This window comes from Geotrypetes seraphini, chromosome 16, assembly GCF_902459505.1.
Source record: "Geotrypetes seraphini chromosome 16, aGeoSer1.1, whole genome shotgun sequence".
In the NCBI taxonomy this organism is placed as follows: Eukaryota; Metazoa; Chordata; class Amphibia; order Gymnophiona; family Dermophiidae; genus Geotrypetes; species Geotrypetes seraphini.
Genome location: NC_047099.1, coordinates 25782150 through 25807496, shown reverse-complemented (window position 1 = coordinate 25807496; position 25347 = coordinate 25782150). Strand labels below are relative to the sequence as shown.

The 25347-nt window shown below is 43.7% G+C and overlaps 1 protein-coding gene across 1 annotated transcript in view; it reads right to left on the bottom strand.

Annotated features, from left to right (window-relative positions):
• Positions 1 to 275: 275 nt before the first annotated feature.
• Positions 276 to 25347, bottom strand: part of LOC117350729 (titin-like) — a 59634-nt gene continuing 34562 nt past the window's right edge. The window contains exon 3 of the mRNA XM_033925261.1: positions 276 to 3835. Coding sequence (XP_033781152.1) covers positions 489 to 3815 — 3327 coding nt within the window. The 5' untranslated portion in view covers positions 3816 to 3835 and the 3' untranslated portion in view covers positions 276 to 488. The remainder of the gene's footprint in view (positions 3836 to 25347) is intronic.

Below are 25347 nucleotides of genomic sequence, written 5' to 3'. Positions count from 1 at the left end.
GAGTGCTTAGGAGCCCTCCTCGGTTCTTCACTGGAATGGGAGCAGATTTGCTGCAGGGTGATTTGGGCTGTTCCTGGTCTTTCACTGATTTTGTGTCCTTAGATGCATCTGGTGCTTCACTGGATCTGCAGCAGATTGCTGTCGTGTGATTTGGGATGTTCTGGGTACCGTTCACTGCTTCTTTGGGCTTTTCATGCACTAATTCTGGGTGCGTAGATGCCTCCTGGTGCTTCACTGGAATGGGAGCAGATTTGCTGTCATGTGATTTGGGCTGTTCTGGTTCTTTCACAGTTTTGTGTCCTTAGATGCATCCTGGTGCTTCACTGGAACTGGAGCAGTTTTGCTGTCGTGTGATTTGGGATGTTCTGGTTCCTTCACTGCTTCTTTGGGCTTTTCGTGCACTGATTCTGGGTGCTTAGATGCCTCCTGGTTCTTCACTGGAATGGGAGCAGATTTGCTGCAGGGTGATTTGGGCTGTTCTGGTTCTTTCACTGGTTTTGTGTCCTTGGATGCATCCTGGGTGCTTCACTGGGATCTGCAGCAGATTTGCTGTCATGTGATTTGGGATGTTCTGGTTCCTTCACTGCTTCTTTGGGCTTTTCGTGCACTGATTCTGGGTGCGTAGATGCCTCATGGTTCTTCACTTGAATGGGAGCAGATTTGATGTCATGTGATTTGGGCTGTTCTGGTTCTTTCACAAGTTTTGTGTCCTTAGATGCATCCTGGTGCTTCACTGGAACTGGAGCAGTTTTGCTGTCGTGTGATTTGGGATGTTCTGGTTCCTTCACTGCTTCTTTGAGCTTTTCGTGCACTGATTCTGAGTGCTTAGATGCCTCCTGGTTCTTCACTGGAATGGGAGCAGATTTGCTGCAGGGTGACTTGGGCTGTTCTGCTTCTTTCACTGATTTTGTGTCCTTAGATGCATCCTGGTGCTTCATTGGATCTGCAGTAGATTTGCTTTCATGTGATTTGGGATGTTCTGGTTCCTTCACTGTTCCTTTGGGCTTTTCGTGTACTGATTCTGGGTGCTTAGATGCCTCCTGGTTCTTCACTGGAATGGGAGCAGATTTGCTGTCATGTGATTTGGGCTGTTCTGGTTCTTTCACAAGTTTTGTGTCCTTAGATGCATCCTGGTGCTTCACTGGAACTGGAGCAGTTTTGCTGTCGTGTGATTTGGGATGTTCTGGTTCCTTCACTGCTTCTTTGAGCTTTTCGTGCACTGATTCTGGGTGCTTAGATACCTCCTGGTTCTTCACTGGAATGGGAGCAGATTTGCTGCAGGGTGATTTGGGCTGTTCTGGTTCTTTCACTGATTTTGTGTCCTTAGATGCATCCTGGTGCTTCATTGGATCTGCAGTAGATTTGCTTTCATGTGATTTGGGATGTTCTGGTTCCTTCACTGTTCCTTTGGGCTTTTCGTGTACTGATTCTGGGTGCTTAGATGCCTCCTGGTTCTTCACTGGAATGGGAGCAGATTTGCTGTCATGTGATTTGGGCTGTTCTGGTTCTTTCACAAGTTTTGTGTCCTTAGATGCATCCTGGTGCTTCACTGGAACTGGAGCAGTTTTGCTGTCGTGTGATTTGGGATGTTCTGGTTCCTTCACTGCTTCTTTGAGCTTTTCGTGCACTGATTCTGGGTGCTTAGATACCTCCTGGTTCTTCACTGGAATGGGAGCAGATTTGCTGCAGGGTGATTTGGGCTGTTCTGGTTCTTTCACTGGTTTTGTGTCCTTAGATGCATCCTGGTGCTTCACTGGAACTGGAGCAGTTTTGCTGTCGTGTGATTTGGGATGTTCTGGTTCCTTCACTGCTTCTTTGAGCTTTTCGTGCACTGGTTCTGGGTGCTTAGATACCTCCTGGTTCTTCACTGGAATGGGAGCAGATTTGCTGTCATGTGATTTGGGCTGTTCTGGTTCTTTCACTGGTTTTAGGTCCTTAGATGCATCCTGGTGCTTCACTGGAACTGGAGCAGTTTTGCTGTCGTGTGATTTGGGATGTTCTGGTTCCTTCACTGCTTCTTTGAGCTTTTCGTGCACTGATTCTGGGTGCTTAGATACCTCCTGGTTCTTCACTGGAATGGGAGCAGATTTGCTGCAGGGTGATTTGGGCTGTTCTGGTTCTTTCACTGGTTTTGTGTCCTTAGATGCATCCTGGTGCTTCACTGGAACTGGAGCAGTTTTGCTGTCGTGTGATTTGGGCTGTTCTGGTTCCTTCAGTGATTCTTTGGGCTTTTCGTGCACTGGTTTTGTGTCCTTAGATACCTCCTGGTTCTTCACTGGAATAGGAGCAGATTTGCTGTCGTGTGATTTGGGCTGTTCTGGTTCTTTCACTGGTTTTAGGTCCTTAGATGCATCCTGGTGCTTCACTGGAACTGGAGCAGTTTTGCTGTCGTGAGATTTGGGATGTTCTGGTTCCTTCGCTGCTTCTTTGAGCTTTTCGTGCACTGATTCTGGGTGCTTAGATACCTCCTGGTTCTTCACTGGAATGGGAGCAGATTTGCTGCAGGGTGATTTTGGCTGTTCTGGTTCTTTCATTTGTTTTGGGTCTTTAGATGCATCCTGGTGCTTCACTGGAACTGGAGCAGTTTTGCTGTCATGTGATTTGGGATGTTCTGGTTCCTTCACTGCTTCTTTGAGCTTTTCGTGCACTGATTCTGGGTGCTTAGATACCTCCTGGTTCTTCACTGGAATGGGAGCAGATTTGCTGTCGTGTGATTTGGGCTGTTCTGGTTCTTTCACTGGTTTTAGGTCCTTAGATGCATCCTGGTGCTTCACTGGAACTGGAGCAGTTTTGCTGTCGTGAGATTTGGGATGTTCTGGTTCCTTCGCTGCTTCTTTGAGCTTTTCGTGCACTGATTCTGGGTGCGTAGATGCCTCCTGGTGCTTCACTGGAATGGGAGCAGATTTGCTGCAGGGTGATTTGGGCTGTTCTGGTTCCTTGGGCTTTTCTTGCATTGGCTTTGTGTCCTTAGATACCTCCTGGTACTTCACTGGAATGGGAGCAGATTTGCTGTCGTGTGATTTGGGCTGTTCTGGTTCTTTCACTGGTTTTAGGTCCTTAGATGCATCCTGGTGCTTCACTGGAACTGGAGCAGTTTTGTTGTCGTGTGATTTGGGCTTTTCTGGTTCTTTCACTGGTTTTGTGTCCTTAGGTACCTCCTGGTTCTTCACTGGAATGGGAGCAGATTTGCTGTCGTGTGATTTGGGCTGTTCTGGTTCTTTCACTGGTTTTAGGTCCTTAGATGCATCCTGGTGCTTCACTGGAACTGGAGCAGTTTTGTTGTCGTGTGATTTGGGATGTTCTGGTTCCTTCACTGCTTCTTTGAGCTTTTCGTGCACTGGTTTTGTGTCCTTAGAAGCCTCCTGGTTCTTCACTGGAATGGGAACAGATTTGCTGCAGGATGATTTGGGCTGTTCTTGTTCTTTCACTGGTGTTGGGTCTTTAGATGCATCCTGGTGCTTCACTGGAACTGGAGCAGTTTTGTTGTCGTGTGATTTGGGATGTTCTGGTTCCTTCACTGCTTCTTTGAGCTTTTCGTGCACTGATTCTGGGTGCTTAGATACCTCCTGGTTCTTCACTGGAATGGGAGCAGATTTGCTGCAGGGTGATTTGGGCTGTTCTGGTTCTTTCACTGGTTTTGTGTCCTTAGATGTATCCTGGTGCTTCACTGGATCTGCAGCAGATTTGCTGTCATGTGATTTGGGATGTTCTGGTTCCTTCACTGCTTCTTTGGGCTTTTCATGCATTGGTTTTGGGTCCTTAATTGCCTCCTGGGGTTTTTCTGGAGCAGATTTTGTACTCTGGTAGTGGGACATTTTTCTGGTGTATTTCTCACCTGCAGAGAGACGGGATGGAAAGGGGAGGATAAGAACATAAGAGTTGCCAAAGATCTATCAAGTCCAGTATCCTGTTTCCAATAAGTATCTGGCAAGATCTCAAAAAGTAAAACAGATTTTATGCTTCTTATCCTAGAACTAAGCAGTGCATTTTCTCAAGTCCATCTTAATAATAGCTTATGGACTTTAGTTTCAAGAAATTATCCAAATTTATTTAAAGCCTTCTATGCATACTGCTTTCACCACATTGTGTGACAAAATATTTTCTGTGGTTTGTTTTAAATCTACTACTTAATAGCTTCATTGCATGTCCCTTAATCCTATTCTATATAACATTTATAGCCTGCTCTAATCTTCAATCAGATTCTAAGTGGATAACAATATTTTTAAAAAGATGCATCTAGGCAGATATCAATATTTAAAAATAATACATCAAAGTTCTGGGCAAATTTTCAATAAATCAATTAAAAACTGAGTTAAAAATTTTTTTCAATAGATAAAATATGAAGAAACGTTCCTTAATTCAGCAGGAAGATCATTCCAAAGTTTGGTTCCTACATATTCAAAAGATTTACTCAAAGACTTCAAAACGAATATTCAATATTTGTTTGTTGAATAACTGAGCTTCAAAGAATGCTGGAAATGAGAAGCAATCCTACTTACTGGAAAGGATAGATATCTTAATAAACCTTCACCATATAACATTTTATACATCAATGAAGGACATATAAATTATACTCTTTAAGAAATCCCTGAAAAAGGCTTATTTCTTCCCATCTTCTCCCTAACTCACTGATACTACCTGATCTACTCTTTGGAAATGACCTGTGATCTTACTTTGTAACCCTCCTTCTATAACTCTTTTGTAATCTGCCTTGAACTGCAAGGTAATGGCGGAATAGAAATCTCTAATGTAATGTAATTCTCTTTTCAATCATCAACTAATGCAATTAATTTAAAAATGGAGTCACCTGATCATATTTCTTAGCTTTGAATATCAGACACACCCATGTGCTCTGAAGCAATCACAATCTGTATTTCAACTTCAGTGTAATGCCTTAATTATTGTTTGCAAACTATTAGTAGAAAAGACAGAACGTATTGCATGTTGTTGACGTAATCGAAAAAAAAAGAAAAATATCATCTCTTACTCAGTTCATTAACTTGGTTCTCAAAAGTCAAACCACAATCCAGTATAATACCCAGAACCCTAGATTTCTCTTCAGCTATAGTCCTAGTAATTTTTGAAAGAGTAAATAAGTGATTCACATCTACTCTTTCCACTCCACTCAGTATTTTATAGATGTCTATCGTATCTCTCCTGAGTCATCTCTCTCCTGAGCCCTAACCACTTTAGCCTTTCCTCAGAGGGAAGTCATTCCATCCCTTTAATCATTTTCATTGCCCTTCTCTGTACCTTTTCTAATTCCTCTATATCTTTTTTTCAGCTGCGATGACCAGAATTGCACACAATATGGAGTGATATAAGGGCATTATAACATCTTCATCTTTGTTTTCCATTCCTTTCCTGATCATTCCTAGCATTCTATTTGCTTTCTTAGCTACCGCTGCATACTGAGCTGAGGGCTTCAGTGTATCCTCGATAATGACGCCTAGATTCTTTTTCTGGACAGTGATTCCAAACGTGGAACTCTGCATGACATAGCTATAGTTCGGGTACTTTTTTCTCATGTGCATCTTTTGCACTTGCTCACATTAAACATCATCTGCCGTTTTGATGCAAGGTCCTCTTGTAATTTTTCACAAATCCTCTTGCGATTGAACAACTTTGTGTCAGCAAATTTAGGCCCTCTTTTACTAAGTCACAGTAGAGATTTCTACCGCAGTCCGGGGCGCTAAATGCTCTGATGCTGCTCTGACACTCATAGAAGTTCAGGTGTGAATGAATGATTGTTTGCCCTCATTATGATCAGTGGTAACTGAGGTACCACAAGGATCTGCCTTGTTGGGAATTATGTGAAATTTGAATCTATCACCTCTTAGTAAAGTGTTGGGTTTATTCTATCACATACAAGGTCTGACAATTAAGTTTATGAGCATAGGTATCTATCTACAACAAGAGGTCCAGACACTTGTAAAATCCATTTGGTGTTCTAACAGGAAACCTTAGCACTCTATAACAAGTACAGAAACCTCCTTCCCACAGGAGAGCTCCTTAGTCCAGGTGGATCCTAGAGAGCCTATATTTTAATCCTGCTGCCTCCTCAGCAAGGTCCTTGTTACAGACCCCTTCACACTCAGGGTGACAAACGAGTTCAAAACAGACATCAGCACAAACACTATATGTTATATATTCCACCTTTACCTAAGAACATAAGAATAGCCTTATTGGGTCAGACCAATGGTCCATCAAACCCAGTAGCCCGTTCTCACGGTGGCCAATCCAGGTCACTAGTACTTGGTCAAAACCCAAAGAGTAGCAACATTCCATGCTATCGATACAGGGCAAGCAGAGGCTTCCTCCATGTCTTAATAATAGACTATGGACTTTTCCTCCAGGAATTTGTCCAAACCTTTCTATTCAGTTCAAGGTTGGATTACATTACAAGAGGTTGGGTCAGTTACCCAGGAAGTTACAATGGACAGTTTGACATGGAGGTGCTAGAACAGGGAGATCAGTACATTTATTAATACAGTGTGGTCATAGTTTCAAGTTTAATATCTCTACAATAAGTTGGTATTAGTCCATAACAGTGCTTCTCAACCCAGTCCTTGAGGCACACCTGGTCTCATCAGGTTTTCAGGATATCCTCAATGAATATGCATGAGTGCGATTTGCATACCAAAGATGCACTGCATGCAAATTTATTGTGGATATCCTGAAAACCTGATGGGACTAGGCTGAGAAGCATTGGTCTATAACATAGCTCCAGCCTGGATCATTCTTCCCATGCTTGTAATCCAAAGGTTCAAATTGTCTACAAGTTATATGCAAATGAGCTTCTATAAAACTCCAGCTCTTTCCTGGTATCTGACTTCCTCCAAGCTTTTCTAGAAAGCTCTACTGTAATCCTAATGCTACAATAAGGAAGAAAGTCCCTCAAAACTGCTTCACTCATAAAAACATAAGAATTGTCGCTGCTGGGTCAGACCAGTGGTCCATTGTGCCCAGCTGGCACAGTCCGCTGGCGGCCCTTAGGTCAAAGCCAGTGCCCTAACTGAGAATAGCCTTATCTGCGTACGTTCTGGTTCAGCAGGAACTTGTCTAACTTTGTCTTGAATCCCTGGAGGATGTTTTCCCCTATGACAGATTCCGGAAGAGCGTTCCAGTTTTCTACCACTCTCTAGGTGAAGAACTTCCTTACGTTTGTACGGAATCTATTCCCTTTTAACTTTAGAGAGTGCCCTCTTGTTTTCTCTACCCTGGAGAGGGTAAAGAACCTGTCTTTATCTACTTTACTTCTCTCATATAGAAGCCAGCTCTGTAGGTGCTGGGGGTGCTTGAGCACCCCTAATATTGAACAACCCTCTTGACTATATCTAGAGAGAAATCATTTCTGTTGCATTTAGCACCTCCAATAATTTTGAAAAGTTGGCTCCTATGTTCTCTCAGTCTCTGATTTAGTTTGGAATCCTTCTCAGCTTGAATAGGCTTGGGCCCCCTGACGGTTCCTCCCAAAGCTATGCAAAAGTAGCAGGTAAGTCTTTCTCTATGAATTGGGAATCTACTCTATCCTTTTCATATCTCCATACCTTGGGGATCCATTAAAGATCCTGCATTAGTACAGTCCACATACTCACAATCAGACATCTGTTCTTTCTCAGGTACTTCAGGCATTTCTATTTCCATAGGAGTGAGTTCCTCAAACCTCTCAGGACTGGCCAGGAGTTTACCGCTTTGGATATGCTTAGAGCCATTAAATACTGACTACAGACCCAGAGAGGCTCATCATCAACAGGGCTTCTCTCTTCATTAATCCTGCCCCTACACTCGATGAAATCACATGGAAATACTTTTCACTCAGAGAATAATTAAGCTCTGGAAGGTGTTATCAGAGGTTGTGGTAAGAGCGGATAGCGTAACTGGTTTTAAGAAGGGTTTGGACAATTTCCTGGAGGAAAAGTCCATAGTCTATTATTGAGAAAGACATGGAGAAAGCCACTGCTTGCCCTGGAACAGTAGCATGGAATATTGCTACTCTTTGGGTTTGGCCAGGTACTAGAGACCTGGGTTGGCCACCGTGAAAACAGGCTACTGGGCTTGGACCATTGGTGTGACCCAGTAAGGCTATTCTTATGTTCTTACACAACCTCCTATGCACTTGTGACCTTCCCTTTTATCCACTTTCACTCCAGCCTGGGAATTCCCTATCTTCTGATATTTTCTGGGATGCCAGAACAACAGTTTTCTAGGTAGAGGAGTTTCTAGAGCTTGTGCATGTTGTGGATTTTGATACGATATACTGTATATCCAGAACTTGCCATTCTCTCCTTATACTGCTAACAAACATATTAAGAGCCTTATCTTTGTTTTAGGACCACCTAAGGGCAAAATCATATTCCGAACAGCTGAGACAAGCTATAATCTCTAACTAGGGTAATTATTAGCTAGTTAACTTATCATCTAATACTCAAATTGCCTTGCAGGAGCAGCACAATACTGATCCTAGACAGGTCCTGAATGTACAACAAAGCCTTGTATTAGAAACCAGCCTAATAAGGAGAGACTACAACAGAGCAGAGTCTATACCCGATTCCATTCTCAGTTTAACCAAAGGCTTGAGGATGAAAAACCATTCATTTTTAGGAGAGATATGAGATGAACTTACCCAAGAGGTGCAGAGGGAAGAGCTGTCAGCTGGAATAGGGAGCCCTGGCACTGGAGATCTTTTATATACCCTGGAGCCTGATACAGGTGTGGCCTCATGATTCTAGTCCCACATTCCAGCTGTGACTAATGGCAGGAGTTAAATTGAAGGTCAAGTCAGCTGATTAGGTAATTTGCTTATCCATCTCATCTAAGCAAAATGACAATTTGGAAGAATAATTACTCCCAATTTCATTCTGTGCAATCTAGTCACTGGTCAGTCACAGATAACTTATTAAATTCCTATGTCCCCACCATAGTTTCCAGTATCCCCAGACTCCTTTCAGAATCAGAGAGAGGGATTAGGGTCTGAGAACTGGTTCGGTTCCTTTGCCTCCTCTGTCCCCAGACGCCTGACAAGATCAGTTGGAGAGAGGATTTAGGAACACAGAACTTGTCCAGTTCCTGTGACCTCAGACCCTTTCCAGAAGCAGTCTAAGAGAGAGAATTTAGAGACAGAGACCTCATTCACTTTCTGTGTCCTTACTAGCAGTCTCCAGAATTCCCAGACCCCTGCCAGGATTAGCCGCAGAGAGAGAGAGAGAGAAGAATTAGTTAAAGAGAACTCATCCAGTTCTTGGTTTTAAGAGTGGCATATTAAGAGTAACAAACTATTAAATTGTGTCCTCCCTAGTCCGTCCTGTGTCCACAGAACCCTTCCAGGACAAGTCTCGTAAATACACATTATGTTAGTAGCTTGCTTGATCGCCAGAGCAGAGGTACCAACTCTCTTTCTTTAGGAGACTGCAAATTAATTCCACTGATCCCAGAGCACTGTGAGGTTAGGGCATTGCTCCCCCTCTTTCCACACATTGCCATCTTTATTTATGGCCAGAGAGGGGATATTGCGTGTGTGTGTGTGTGAGTGTGCCTGTGTGTGTCAGGGGTCTGAGAACACAGGACACAGCTAGAGAGGAACTGGATGAGTTCTGTCCCTAAATCCTCTCTCTGAGATTGATACTGGTAGGGGTCTGGGGACACAGGACACAGCCAGAGGGGACACAGGAACTGGATGAATTCTCTGTCCCTAAATCATCTCTTGAAGACTGATCCTGGCAAGGGTCTGGGGACACTGGAAAAGGATGAAATCTCTAACCCTAAATCCTCTCTCTGAGATTGCTCCTGAAAGATGTCTAGAGACACAGGAATTGAACAAGTTCTGTCCCTAATTCATATCTCTGAGACTGATACTGGCAAGGATCTGGGAACAGAGAACGCACTAGGGAGGATACAAATCCTGGAAAAGTTCTCTGTCACTAATTCCTCTCTCTCTGAGACTGATGTTAGAAGGGATCTGCAGACAGAGGACAAGCTAGAGGAGACACAGGAACATCCTTAGCCAGACACGGCTTCCAAAACTGAACACAGTATTTTAGTTCTGGAGGCCATATTTGGCTGTAAAAAGACTTGAAACAGTCTAGAGCAGTGGTTCCCAATCCTGTAGAACCACCAGGCCAATCGAGTTTTCAGGATAGCCCTAATGAACATGCATGGAGCAGATTTGCATGCCTGTCACTTCCATTATATGCAAATCTCTCTCATGCATATTCATTAGGGCTAGCCTGAAAACCCGACTGGCCTGATGGTCCTCCAGGACAGTGTTGGGAACCACTGTCCTAGACTGGTCTAGAGGAAGGCAGCAACAAAAATGGTATGGGGCTTGTGCCAAAAGAGAAGAGACTGGAAGACCTGAATATGTATACTCTAGAGCAGCGTTTTTCAACCGCTGTTCCGCGGCATACTAGTGTGCCGCGAGATGTTGCCTGGTGTGCCGTACAGTGCAGACACTGATTAGGCCTCAGGCCGGGTCCCGCACGCGCTCCCATGAGACTCCCCCGGTCCCCGCTGCTGTTCAGTTTCGATCTTCTGCTCTGACGCAACCGGAAACAGGAAGTTGCAGCAAAAGCAGAAGATTAAACACTGAGCAGCCGCGCGTGCGCGGCTCTTTGGGAAAGCGTGCATGTTGCCGAAAAACAAAACCTACAAACTAAGGTGAGGCGAAGGGAGAGAGCTGGCTAAACAGTAGGATCGATTGGGCAGGCGAATGGTGGCTGCGGGGACCGTGCGATCGCTCGTGTTCCCGGCTCAAATTGGAAGGAGGGAGTGAAAGGGAAAAGGATTCTGGGCCAAGGGGATGAAGACGGAAAGAAAAACCCACAGCAGGAAAGAAAGGGAAGGACAGGCAGGTGAGCCAGATGCTAGAAGTAGGGGGGGGGGAAGAAAGAGGGAAAAAAGCTAGATGGGGTTGAAAAGAAGAGACACACTGGTATGGAAGAGGAAGATAGGGGAAATCTGGACACAGGAAGGTAACAGAAAGAGGGGAAATTATGTGCATGGGGCATAGGGACAGAGACATAAAGGGGACATGACATGGGGATGGTATATGGACACAGGGGGGGGCAATGACAGATACATAGGGGAGATATTAGAAATGGAGAAAATAAGAGCACAGAAGCGAGATGGTTTGTGGGGATGGGACAGGGACCGAGCTCGCAGGCTCTAGTGGCTTGCACAAATTACATTGTAACGTGCCATGAAAATAAGAGGGAGGAAGGTAGATAGATAAGCCACGTGAGAGGAGCTGAAGGGTAGAAAGGAACAGATGGTAAAGGAGGGAGGGAAGGGTGGTGGTGGAAAGGAATAGGACAGACATTGAAGGAGGGTGGAGAGGAACAGACCCCGAAGGGAAATGTGGAAGACAGAGTGGGAGGAAGACAGATGCCAGACTATGGGGGAGCGGAGGGAAGAAGATGGGTGCTAGACCAATTGGGGGGGGGGGTGAAGGGAGAGGCACAGTAACAGCAAATGGAAGACGTAGAGAGAAGACACACAGTGGATGGAAGGAATTGAATGAGAAGATGTGGAAAGCAGAAACCAGACAACAAAGGTAGAAAAAAAAATTATATTTATTTATTTATTTTTTGCTTTAGGATAAAATAGTATATTAGTTGTGTTGATAAAAATTTATAAACAAAGCCCTGCCAGCTGAACATCTCTTTCTCTAGTTCAGCAGCAGGAACTTTGATTTATAAGAAAGGAATAAGCTAAATATTACAGTACTAAGGCTTATATGGATGCAGCGGGGACAGTGACGGGGCGGTGAATGGGATGGCAGTGGCGGTGACGGGGCGGTGAAAGGGATGGCGGTGACGGTGACGGGGCGGTGAAGGGAACGGCTGTTGACGAAGAGCTACGTGTGTGTCTTTCTTCGATTCCAGCCAGAATATCAGCTTTGTGTTCAGCCAAACAGGCCCAGGTTTCGCACTGAATAAAGTATTTTATAATTTTTCACTATTCTGTTTACTTAATATTTCATAATAAAGTAATTATAAAATACTTTCTTTGTGTTTATTTGATTCCTATTCAAGAGAATTACTTTATATATAGTCAATATAGGCACAGAGTTAAATTTTTTAACATTTTCTAATGGTGGTGTGCCTCGTGATTTTTTTCATGAAACAAGTGTGTCTTTGACCAAAAAAGGTTGAAAAACACTGCTCTAGAGGAGAGGAGGAACATGGGAAATATGATACAGACGTTTAAATACTTGAAAGGTATTAATATAGAAAAAAACATAATAGGAATGTGACAGCAATGCACAGGTGCTAGATAGCCTAGGGAAAAGCAATGAATGCCTGCCAGGCATATGTGGTATCCTAAGTCCACAACTGTTGGACCAACTACATTTCCCCAGCACTACAAAACAGAAACATCTAAGACTAGGCAAGTAAAGCAGGATCCTCCCTTGGATGTGGGAGCAAGAGAGCTGAAAGGAGACACTGGCAGCTGAGCAGTTCCTTCCCGATGTGCAGCGAATAAAGGTTGGCTGGTGCTATGTGAAGGGTCCGTCTCTGGGGAGACGCTGGGTAGTACAGAAATGATCTTCAAGGTCCTATGAGCTGACGAACTCTGAGTCACTAGCAGCCCTGATCTACTTTAAACTAGTGAACAGACTAACAGACACTACACAGGTCCTGAAAAATAACAACGAACGGATACCATCGGTCGACACCCTTGGCAGCTACTTCAGCAAAAAAATTTTAGACTTAAGAGCTACAATACCAACACCCTCACCCGATTTCGAACTCCAATTCAGACCGCAGGAAAGGGTGCCCAGTGTTGACATGCTCTGGGATCATTTTGAGCTCCCCAATTGGAACCAATTCCTCACTTTGTTTAACAAATACGCCAAATCGAATTGCTTACTAGACGAATGCCCATCTAAGATCATGAAAGTTGCAGTACCTGAATTTAAAATGGATCTATTTAACTGGATAACATCCACTCTCATATGTGGGACATACCATGAGGAAATGGGACACATATTGATCACACCCATTCCCAAAGACCTAAAGAACTCAATTGCATTGACGTCCAATTATAGAGCCATAGCGAGTACCCCCTTATTCACCAAACTACTGGAAGGGTTGGTCAACCTGGAACTAGCAAATCACCTAGATAAATTCAACCTCCTCAACGAACACCAATCAGGTTTCAGAAAAGGATTCAGCACAGAGACAGTCCTAGGCTCTATCCTCAACCACCTATACAATCTCTTTAATAAAGGTACTAGCGCTCTGATCTTACAACTAGATTTTAGCAGTGCATTTGACCTAGTGGATCATGAAATAATGCTGAATTGCCTAGACGCAATGGGTCTCTCGGGAAGAGTTTGGAATTGGTTCCAGGGCTTTTTAACCTTACGATCTTATCAAGTGGTCTACGAAAGGAAATACTCTAATTCTTGATAAAGCCCTTCGGGTATACCTCAGGGTTCCCCTCTATCTCCCACCTTGTTTAATATCTACACCTCATCTTTAGGTCACCTATTACAAAAGCTAAACCTAAAATACTATATATACGCTGATGACATCTCTATTCTAATTCCAGTGACCAACGTGACCAATGATACTTTAAAACACATTTCCCATATCATGACTGAAACTGAACAATGGACTATCAATTTTAAACTGAAACTAAACACAGAAAAGACAAAAATTTTCTTGGTATGCCCAAAGGACAAAATCACTATAACATCAATACACCTAAATGGTCACAATCACCCAATATCAAAAACTATAAAAATATTAGGAGTCACCCTAGACACCCACTTGACCTTGATCGGACACACGAACTCGGAGACAAAAAAGTGCTTCTCCACACTTTGGAAATTAAAAACCATCAAAAAATATTTTGACCCTCTATCTTTCAGACTACTGGTACAGTCATTGATTCTATCCACCCTAGACTACTGCAACATCATTTATGTAGGTGTACCTAAAAAAACCGTAAGAAAATTAAGAATAGTGCAAAACACGGCCGTCCGCTTAATATTTGGACTAAAGAAAAGTGATCACATTAGTCCTTATTACAAACTGCTACACTGGTTGACAATAGAGGCACAAATTTTATTCAAGTTCTCTTGCTTTTGCTACAAATTGGTGTGGGGAATGTCCCCCACCTATCTCTTACCTCACTTTGAACTATACACCCCCACAAGGACAACTGAAATCGCAACCTCTTTGCCTATCCGAAGATCACTGATTGCAAATACAGGACCTTTCTGGACAGAACTTTTAAGTTTCAAGCTGGTAGACAGCAATCCTGGCTAGGCAACTTCATTGATAGAGCCAGGTCGACCTACGGCGCTTTTCGGAAAGAAATTAAGACCGCTCTGTTCAATAGATTTATTTCCTAGTCAGACAACTCCCTCCTTTTTAAAGCTAATACTCATCATGTTGATACTGCGTATTCTCTCTAATTGTATTCTGTATTCACTGAACATTCAGTGACTTCCTCACCATCTGTATTCTGAAATTCGCTGGCTACCAAGCCCCCTTCACTGTAACATGTTAATATTATATTTCTAACTAATCTGTACTCTATAATCACTGACTGCTCAGTGACATCTTCCCTATTTATACGCTGTAATTCGCTGATTGTACAGCTCTCTTCACTGTGAACCACCTAGAAGTCGCAAGATTATGGCGGTATAGAAAAAAATAAAGTTTTTAGTAGTTAGTTGTCAACACATAACCTCTCAGCAATCAAGAGATTATTCATACTGTATTCAGTTCTTGGAGGTCACTGTGACCCCATCAGTTATCACACAGTGATCTTTGTTCCACATGTTTTGGCTCTGCCAACCCCAAGTGTCTGGGGTACCATCCTTGACTCAAACGCACATGGTTTCTTGAGGCAATAAGGCACAGGAGCTGTGTCATTCAGGTAAGCCACAGATATCTTCCTGGATGCTCAGTGACCTTGGAAGGAGTTTATACTGACTTGTAAACCAAGTCTGTGGTATGCAGTGCAATGAACTCTTACAGGAGAGCTTTAACTAGCTAGGGTCTGTATTGTAGTGCTATACAGGGGTTTCTTTCCTCTGTTTTAAGGGGGCCAGCTTTCAATAGGGCTGGATAGCTTGAAATAATGGTTAAATAAAAACAGTAGAGGGTGTGTTCACTCATAACTCAACATCTCCACAGCTCATTTGGTTGGAATATGGCTACAGGGTTTGAACCAGTACAGTCCCTCCATGACCCTTTGGCTGGAATACAGCAACAGGGTTTGAACTGTGATCTGAGTATAGTTCCTCCAGGGCCCTTTGTGCAGTCTTCGAGTTACAGACACCCGACTTAAATACAACTCGTACTTAAGAACGCGGTCATGGCTTCATTTGATTTCACTGAACAGTATTTCCAGGGGCATAGACTCCTACACTTCTCCTGCAGCAGATTCAGGAATGATGTATTAAGAACAGTGTGTGGTTGTGCATGCTGTACCTTAGAAGGAACACTGGTAGGGACAGTTGACCCTTTTGTCGGCTGGGAGCAGATGTAAGCAGCAAGAATCTTAAAATCTATAAGTTCTCAGTTGCCTACAAACCTGACTTAAGAACAGCTTTAAAAATGTAACTCATTCTTAACCCAGGGACTGCCTGAACAGCTGTGAGGTCCGAACCATGAGTTGAGTACAGTCTCTTCCCGGCCCTTTCTTTTTGGAATACAATTGTGGGGTCTGAACTGTGGGTTCAATACTATCTCTCTACGGTACTTTGCCAGAGACTGAAATCCTAGACAATATAGTGGGGTGGTGATGAGGGTGGGGGAAGTAGTTAGCACACTGAGGACACTATTCTTAAAGCAAGAGAATATTTGAACCCCCCTGCCTTGGTTTAGGTTTAGTTGAATAAACATTACATTCTGGGGAACCACTGAGGCACTTTAAAATGTCAAATATATTGTAAAATAAATTCTGATCAATGTAAAGATACTAAAAATTTTAAGAAATGATCCAGAGTTCTTGATTCTGGTACCATTAGAATAAGTGCACTCACACCTCAGTAGTTCCTCTGCAATTATCCTCATTTACTGTAACTTCTAATGATGAATCAGAGACACTTACTCCTGACCTGTTCCAAGAATAAGAGTTTGTCATGCTGTGAGTGAGGGAAGATGGAATGCAAATCCACACTTACCCTGACACACTTTTAGGCAATACCACCCTCTACTATATACCCATCTCCCCCCCTCCCCCAACAAACTCTAGCCCCTACACATATAAACACATACAGATATGCTCAGCCCCCCCAATACATCTCCCTACATAAACACACCCACACAGTGCTTCAGTGCACAGGTCAGTGAAAGTAATGTGTTAAGGGACACTTAAGGACATCCGGATTGGGAACCAATTTTTTTTACAGTGCTATGCACACATGAGAGAATAACACGGGGACAAATTTTTCCCCGTCCCCAAAGCAACTCAATTTCCCCATCCCGTCCCCGTGAGTTTTGTCGCTGCCCCTGCCCCATTCCAGTAAGCTCTGCCTTAACCTCGCAAGCCTCAAACACTTATGATTTTAAAGAGTTTGAGGCTTGTGCAGGTGAGGACGGAGCTGACAAGAATGGAGCAGGGAAAGGGAAAGGAAAAGAACTCGCAGGGACGAGACAGGAAAATGAGTTCCCTTGGGGACGGAGAAAAATTTATCCTTCTGTCATTCTCTAGCACAGGGGTCCCCAACCCCTAGTCTGCGGTACGCGGCCCACTAGCGGTCCACAGCCATCTGACAGCTGGGCCACGAAAGAACTGCCAGCAATGGGCATCTCTTCCCCTCGTCTTGTGGCCGTCTGACAGCCGGGCTGCGAGAGAACTGCCGGCAACAGGCATCTCTTCCCCTTGTCCCTTCCCCTCAACTTCGTGGGTAGAGAAGGACAGGTTGTTCACCCTCTCCAGGGTAGGGAGAATGAGAGGGCACTCTCTAAAGTTGAAAGGGGATAGATTCCATACGAACGTAAGGAAGTTTTTCTTCACCCAGAGAGTGGTGAAAAACTGGAACGCTCTTCCGGAGGCTGTCATATGGGAAAACACCCTCCAGGGATTCAAGACAAAGTTAGACAGGTTCCTGCTGAATAAGAACGTGCGCTGGTAGGGCTAGTCTCATTAGGGCACTGGTCTTTGACCAGAGGGCCACCGCGTGAGCGGACTGCTGGGCATGATGGACCGCTGGTCTGACCCAGCAGCAGAAATTCTTATGTTCTTATGCTCTTCAGAGTTTTCTGTTTCTGAGTGTCTGGACACAGCAACATTCCCACAAGTCCCGCACGACTGTTCCAAAGCTTCACCCCTGATGCACTTCCTGTTTCAGCCTGGGTAGCTTGCGTCAGAGGAGAAGCTTTGGGGCAGTTGTGTGGGACTTGTGAAAATGTTGCCGCATCTGGACATTCAGAAACAGAAAACTCTGAAGAGCACCCGCAAAGGTGAGGGGAAGGGAGAAAGGTGGCTCGATGAAGGTTCAGTGGCGCTGAAAGGAAGTGGAAAGAGAGGGGGAAGGGTAACAGAGAGAGAGGAGGAGAGCAGACTCTGAAGAGAAGTGGAGAGAGAGAGAGGAGCAGATGCTGGATGGAAGTGGGGAGGGGGAGAAGATGCTGGCTGGAAGGGGAGAGAGAGAAGGGAATAAATGCTGAAAGTGGAGAGAGAGAGAGGAAGCAGATGCTAGAAGGAAGTGGGGAGGAATAAAAGGGGAGCAGATGCTGGATGAGAGAGGAAAGAGAGAGGGGAACAGACACTGGATGGGAGAGGATAGAGAGGGGAGCAGACTCTGGAAGGAAGTGGCACATACTGGATGTTTGGAGCACATGCTGGATTTGGGGAAGAGGATAGATTTAGTGAGATACTGAAAGGGATGAGGGAAAGAGGTGGCAAGCTGTAGGTAGACACAATGAAAGGGAAATTGAGGACTGGAAAGTAAATAGACAAGAGGTAGAAAACAAATTGAGAAGGAAGAGCAGAAAAGAAAAGGAAGGGAGAGGAGAGAGAGATACCAGAGCATTAGGGGAGAGGGAAGGAGACAGATACCAGATCTGAAGGGAGGAAAGGAGGAGAGAGATGCTAAAAAACACCTGGGGGAGGGAATGAGAAATGGAAGGGAAAAAGACAGAGAAGTCAGACTATGGAGGAGCAGAGGGAAGAAGATAGGTGCCAGACCAATTGGAGGGATGGGGGAGGGGGGTGGAGGGAGAGACAGTTTCTGGTAGAGGCATAGAAATAAAGCAGATGCCATATGGAAGAAGCAGAGAGAAGGCAGACAGTGGATAGAAGGAAGAGAATGACAAGAAGATGAGGAAAGCAGAAATAACAAAGGTAGAAATTTGTATTTCTTTTTTTTTTTTTTTTTGCTAGAGATGTAATGTATATTGTGTATAAAACTGCCCTACGAACCCGCCCCAAATCCCCCCCTCCCCAGTCCCTAGAAAAATTTGCTTCTATAAAAGCGGTCCTTGGTGTCAAAAAGGTTGGGGACCACTGCTCTAGCACACACAAATCATATGCATGCTATTTGTACAGAGTAGCCTTGTACAAGAGGAGAGGAACTGTGCCTGGTGCCTGCACAGAAGAGTAAACGCTAGCCACAGTACCTCCCCCTCATCCCTCCTGTCGGCTCCATTTTTTAAAGTCCTGCTGCTGCTTCTCCTGCCAGCTCATTTGATCGTGGCTCTGGAATCCTGAATGGCTGAATGGCAGGGGAGGTCCCATAGTCACTGGTGGCTTCAGGGAGTCCTGCGGCTCAGTTGATCAGGTCTTCCCCTGCCAGTTCAGCTGGGGATTTTTTATTTTAATGGGCAAAGCCGCTGTGTGTGTGTTGTGTGCCTCACCAGACTTGCCAGAAATTTCTGTCCCGTAAAAGGGGACTGTTCCTTTTTGTGAATCACAAGGAGAGCTCATTTAAATTCTAATGAGCAACTTGTGATGTATTTGCATAAGGCTCTTGGTGGCTGCAACGAGGATCAGATAGGAATTCTATGAGCGTTGGAGTAGTTACCGCCGTTGCTGACGCTAAAACCCATGCTATGCGTTAGTAAAAGAGGGGGATAATTACAATGTATACTTTAATTTGTAAAGTTCTGCACTTTGTTATAATATTGTACACTGCTTAACACTACTGTCAATAGTGGCTAATCAAAAATAATAAATCCAATCCAGTAGCCTGGTGAGCGGTGTAGTGAAACATAGAGATGGGGATTCAGGTCCATACTCCACTCCTGTAGGAAGTCAGCCGGCGCAGATGACTCTCCTCCCAGCCGGCGTCTCTCCTCCTCTCCCTGCACCTCACAGATCCCTCCACCGAAGCGGGTCGCGGCCAGATGGGCCTCCGCGCATGCGTGAACGTCGACACAATGACTTCACGTATGTGCATAATGTCATCACGCGTACTTCTGGGTGCCTTCCGGCCGGGGCACTGGATTTAGTGTGCCGCCGGTCGGAAAGTTTGCAAGACATTGCTCTATGAGATCCCATGTGCCTATCCTAAGCTCTCTTGAATTCAGACACAGTCTCCGTCTCTACCACCTCTACTGGGAGACTGTTCCAAATATCTACCACCCTTTCTGTAAAAAAGTATTTCCTTAGATTACTCCTGAGCCTATCACCTCTTAACTTCCCCCTATGCTCTCTCATTGCAGAGTTTCCTTGCAAATGAAAGAGACTTGACTCATGCGCATTTACATTACGTAGGTATTTAAACATCTCTATCATATCAGATTGGGATCTTTAAGTCTGTCTCCATACGCCTTATGATGAAGAATACACACCATTTTAGGAGCCTTCCTCTGGATCGACTCCATACTTCGCTTGTTAGTATTTATTCTGAATAGTCTTTTCAAAATGTTAAAGCTTCTTTAAAAGCACATTATTTTGTAAATCTAGATTTCATTCAACATTAGCAAACAAACTATCAGGATATCCAATCTTGAATCATTCAACCATAAATATCCCCGAGTAACGCTTATAAAGTAAAGCCTATTGAACCTCAGAAACACCATTCAAAGCTCAGAAACCTCATTGCTTTAAGCTTTATGCGTTAAATCCTCATCGGTTCACCCTCCTCCTAGAACTTTCCTATATATTTATGCTTTTATTTTAATTTAAATCCATATCAAAACATTTTTAAATATTCTTAAAGAATTTGTTTTAAATTAATCCACTTAGCTTTATGGTTACACGAACAGGGCATTCAGCTTCATATTATCGGGGAGCCTAGGTCGACATATTCCGCTAAAGGCTTTATCAAGAACATTCCCCTGTTAGGATCAACGCCTACTCTCTTGCCCCTTGCTCAAGTAAAGGCATTTGGCTCTGAGTTCTTTTATATAATTTTTAGCCATTATATGCAGTTCTGGCCAGTAATTCACTTTTGTGCATTTGTCAATTTCTTTTTAGTTACTTCCTTCCTCCTTTATGTTTTACATAGGGTTCAAACAGTCCCTCTCTTTATTTCACGTTTCATTTAATGTACTGTTATCTTCTCTGAATTTGTTACTAGAGAAAGCTGGTTCACCATTTTGACCACAGTAAATTCCACTTTTCACATAAGAACATAAGAAGTGCCTCCACCGGGTCAGACCATAGGTCCATCCCGCCCAGCAGTCCGCTCCCGCGGCGGCCCGAACAGGTCACGGCCTGTCTGAGTCACCTTGGTTTCCCATTGAGTCCTATCTTCCCATCGAAGTCCTAACCCTCCGGTCTTGCACATGCACGACCTGGTTGGATTTCTATACTTATTACCTGGTTAGCTTTCTATACCTGTGTTACATCCCAGAACCTCTCTCAGTATCCCACGATCCCCCTATCCCTCAGGAATCCGTCCAATCCCTGTTTGAATCCTTGTACCGTACTCTGCCTGATCACTTCCTCCGGTAGCGCATTCCAAGTGTCCACGACCCTTTGGGTGAAAAAAAAACTTCCTATCTCCCTTCAGTTTCTCCGAATGCCCCCTCGTGCCTGTTGACCCCTTCAGCCTGAAGAATCTGTCCCTATCCACCTTCTCTATGCCCCTCATGATCTTGAAGGTCTCTATCATATCTCCCCTGAGCCTCCTTTTTTCCAGAGAGAAGAGCCCCAGCCTATCCAACCTCTCGGCGTATGGGCAGTGTTCCAGTGTTCACAACATTCTCCTTCAATTAAAAGATCACATGTCTTTGATTAGCACTTGGATAAGGAATAACTTCCTCAAGCTTAATGAAGAGAAAAACAAATTTCTACATCTTGGTAGCAAAGTTGCATTTGATAAAAATTTGGGTTTCATATAAGGAATATTATATATAGTTTGGAAAGATTGATTAAAATTTTAGGAGTAACTCTTGATTATAAGCTGACTATGACTGATCCAGTCACTACATTAATTAAAAAATGTTTTTGGGTTATGCAAAAATTAAGAAGAATTTGAAAGTACCTTATGTGTTGATCAGTTCAGATTGGTATTGCAGTTACTTATAATAAGTAAATTAGACTATTATTAAGTGCTGTTCCTGGGTATATCTAAAGATCTTTTGAAACAAATGTAGACCATTCAGAATACAGCTGTTCATTTTGTTTTAATTTATTCTTTAAGATTCTCTGATCATGCTACTTCATATTATGTGTAACACTGGCTACCAATTCATGACCACATCTTCTTTAAAGCATATTTGCTTTTCAAGATTTTATGTGGTTTAACATAGTAAATGACAGCAGATAAAGACCTGAACAGTCCATCCAGTCTGCCCAATTGTCACACTCTTTTCTTTAAAATTTCTGGTCAATAGACACCAGAAGTCCACCCGGTACTGTCTTTAGGTTCCCATTGCTGGAGTTGCCATTTAAACACACTCCAACCTATCCTAACCATCCTGTCACTGGAGCTCCTGGCAATGCCTTCACAAGTTCATCCTAAACCAAATCCCCGTATATGGGACACATACCATGCAGGATTGCCAGTACTGGCCTTAGAAAATAAATGGTATAAAAAAAACTAATTAGAAATCCTCTGTGTTCACCCCACACTTTTTTGAATTCCATCACTGTTTTCCTCTCCACCACCTCCCTCGGGAAGGCATTCCAAGCATCCACCACCCTCTCTGTGAAAAAGAATTTCCTAACATAGGAATTGAATGAGTTCCCTGCTCCTAATTCCTCTCTCTGAGACTGCTCCTGGACACAGCTAGAGGGGACACTGGAACTGGATGAGTTTTCTGTCCCTTAATCCTCTCAGACTGATACTGGCAGGGGTCTGGGGATAGGGGAGACACAGGAACTGGATGAATTCTCTGTCCCTAATTTCTTTCTCTGAGACTGATATTGGCAGGGGCCTGGGGATGCAGGAACTGGACAAGTTCTCTGTCCCTATATCTTCTCTCTGAGGCTAATTCTGGCAAGGGTCTGGGGCCACTGGAAACGGATGAGATCTCTGACCCTAAATCCCCTTTTTGAGTCTGCTCCTTGAAGCAGATGAACCAACTTTTCAAAATTATTAGGGGTGCTAAACTTAATGAGTATTACCTCTCAAGGAGTATGTTCAATATTGGGGAGGTGCTTAAGCACCCACAGAGTTTGCTACTATGTCTGGAAGAGGTCTCTGGAGACCCACGACACAGCTAGAGGGGACACAGGAAATGGATGAATTCTCTTTCTCTTATTCCTCTCTCTGAGACTGATATTGGCAGGGGTCTGGGGATACTGAAGACTGTGGTAGAGGCACAGTTATTGCATAAATTCTCTGTCTCTGACTAATGACTAGATTGCACAGGATGAACTTGGGAGTAGTTATTCTTCCAAATTGTTAAGTTGCTCAGGTGTAAAATGGAAAGGCAAATCACATAATGAGCTGACCTCACCCTCAATTTGGAGACATAATTCCTGTCATTAGTCACAGCTGAAATGTGGGACTAGACTAGAATCATGAGGCCAAGCTGTACCAGGCTCCTGGCTGTATAAAAAGATCCCCGGTGCCAGGGCTCCCTATTCCAGCTGACAGTTTTCCCTTCTGCACCTCTTGGGTAAGTGCGTCTCATATCTCTCCTAAAAACAAAAGGCTTTTCATCCTCAAGTGTTAAACTGAGAATGGAGTTAGGTGCATGCTCTGCTCTCCTCTGCTTTGTTAAGTTGGTTTCTAATACAAGACTGCTTCATTATTGGGTGGGTCCTTGGCAAACAGGATCTGTATAGGCCCGACCAAAAGTGCACTGGACTCAGCATCTTGTTTCTGAGAGTGGCCAGTCTGGGTCACAAATATTGTTTATCCCAAAAAGGAAACATATTTTTCATGGCTCATGTCAAGAAATAAAGCACAGTTACTTACCGTAACAGGTGTCATCCAGGGACAGCAGGTCTGCTTGTGAAGCTGTCCATATCGGGGCTCCATGGTTGACCTCACCCATATGTGAGAATATGCTGCCTGCATGACCTAGGATAATAATTGCTTTCCCAAGTGTACTTGGCTAAATTATTTTAAAGGACTTTTTACCAAGGAACCAAGAACAAGAGAATAGAGAAAGAGACTGGACTAGGAAAGGTTAAGAGGAAAAACACTGGACCCATGTAGAGAGAGAACACTCCAGACCTCAAAAGGGAGGGCAGAGAGATAAAAGATGATGGACCCAGGGTGGGGGATGTGGGAGGAAGGGAAGAAAGGGGGAGGGCTCTTTTGAGAGAATGGGCTAAAAAAATTGAATGACTTAATAAATAACTAAAGAGATGCTAAGCACTGAGTAAGCATAGGGACAGAGATACTGAGGGGCAATGCTGGAAAAAAGGAAGGACAAGAATACAGAGAGGGAATATCAGATAGGGCAGGAAGTGGGCACAATGCTGAATATAAGCAGAGGACAGAAACACAGGAACAAGCACACAAAGGAGAGATGCTGGACAGGACAATTAGGAATACAGGGAGAAGATCGATAGTGGACATAGAGAGAGAAGAAATGTCGATTTTAAACATATTAATGGGAATATGTCAGCTTTGGGAAACATGTAGTTCAGTTTCAATTTCTCTAATATTGCTGTATATGCAAGGCTGACTTCTTTAAGTTTACAATATTTTTTTTGCCTTCATATCTCTATTACTAATCTGTGATTGCTTGTTTCATATTTGCCAAGGGTCTGTCTGTGTTTTGTGTGTATGACCAAGCTGCAGTACTCTGCTAGAATATGGTTTCTGTGAAGAGATCTGTAATAATCCCGTTTGTTCTCTCACTAGGTTATGTATTGGTGTTTTAGAGCTTGGTATATTATTTACAGTGCTGCGTTTTAACAGATAAGGTTGTTGCTATTCTCTTAGACTTCCCCGGCTGGCGTCATGATTGTAGCAGGTTTCCAGGCATTGCTGCGTCTGTGTAGAAAGAATTGACATTTCAGCCATCATGCTGTGGCTTTCTTCAGGGTATGCTGTGAGGTCTGCAGTGTGTCTTTATATACAATGGATTCACGGACCTGATTGAGAACAGGGTGATCTGTGGTCGAGAAATTTGAATTTTGGTGGGAAAGTTCATTGGAGGTCCAAGGTTAAATTTGAATTTTGGTGGGAAATTTAGTTGGAAATCCAAGTTTGAATGTTGAGTATTGGCGGGACCATTCGGGACCCAATTTTTAATATCTGGAGAGAGGGTCTGAGGTCCCACTTTTAAATTCTGTCAGAAAAGAGGCTGTGACTTTTGAGATGAAGGAAGAAGGCGTTTGTCCTCAGCCCCAGTCCTTTTTGCACTAAGTTTCTTATGGATGAGAGGTTGCCATGCTTTGTTTATGGCACACGCATGATGGCTAAAACGTTGGTTTCTACACAGATGCGGCAAGAGCCGGAAATCTTCTACAATCGAGGTTGTTGCTTTTTGAGTTTTGGGAGTTAGGGCTGTAATGGTATAGTAAGTTTCTGAGTGTGTTTTCCAGTGAATGGATTGTGTGTTAGCTCTTTTGAGGGGATATCAAAACTAATATAATTTTAGTTTGTCATAACATCAGACAGGGATTGTTGAAATAATCATAGAACATAAATACATATGGAATTCTTTTTCTTCAGATATGGCAATCTTGTGCAGACAGCTGTAGAAGAGGAGTGGGGTGGCGGAAGGGTTCAATAGCGGGGCATAGGAGCTAACCTTTCAAAATGATTGGGAATGCTAAACCCAATGGAAATTACGTCTCCCTGGACAGTCAAGAAATTTGCTCAATTTTGGGAATTCTCAAGTCCCCTAGCACTCACAGAGAAACACAGAAACATGATGGCAGATAAAGGCCAAATGGCCCATCCAGTCTGCCCATCCGCAGTAACCATTATCTCTTCCTCTCTCTGAGAGATCCCACGTGCCTGTCCCACGCTTTCTTGAATTCAGACACCGTCTCTGTTTCCACCACCTCTTCCAGGAGACTGTT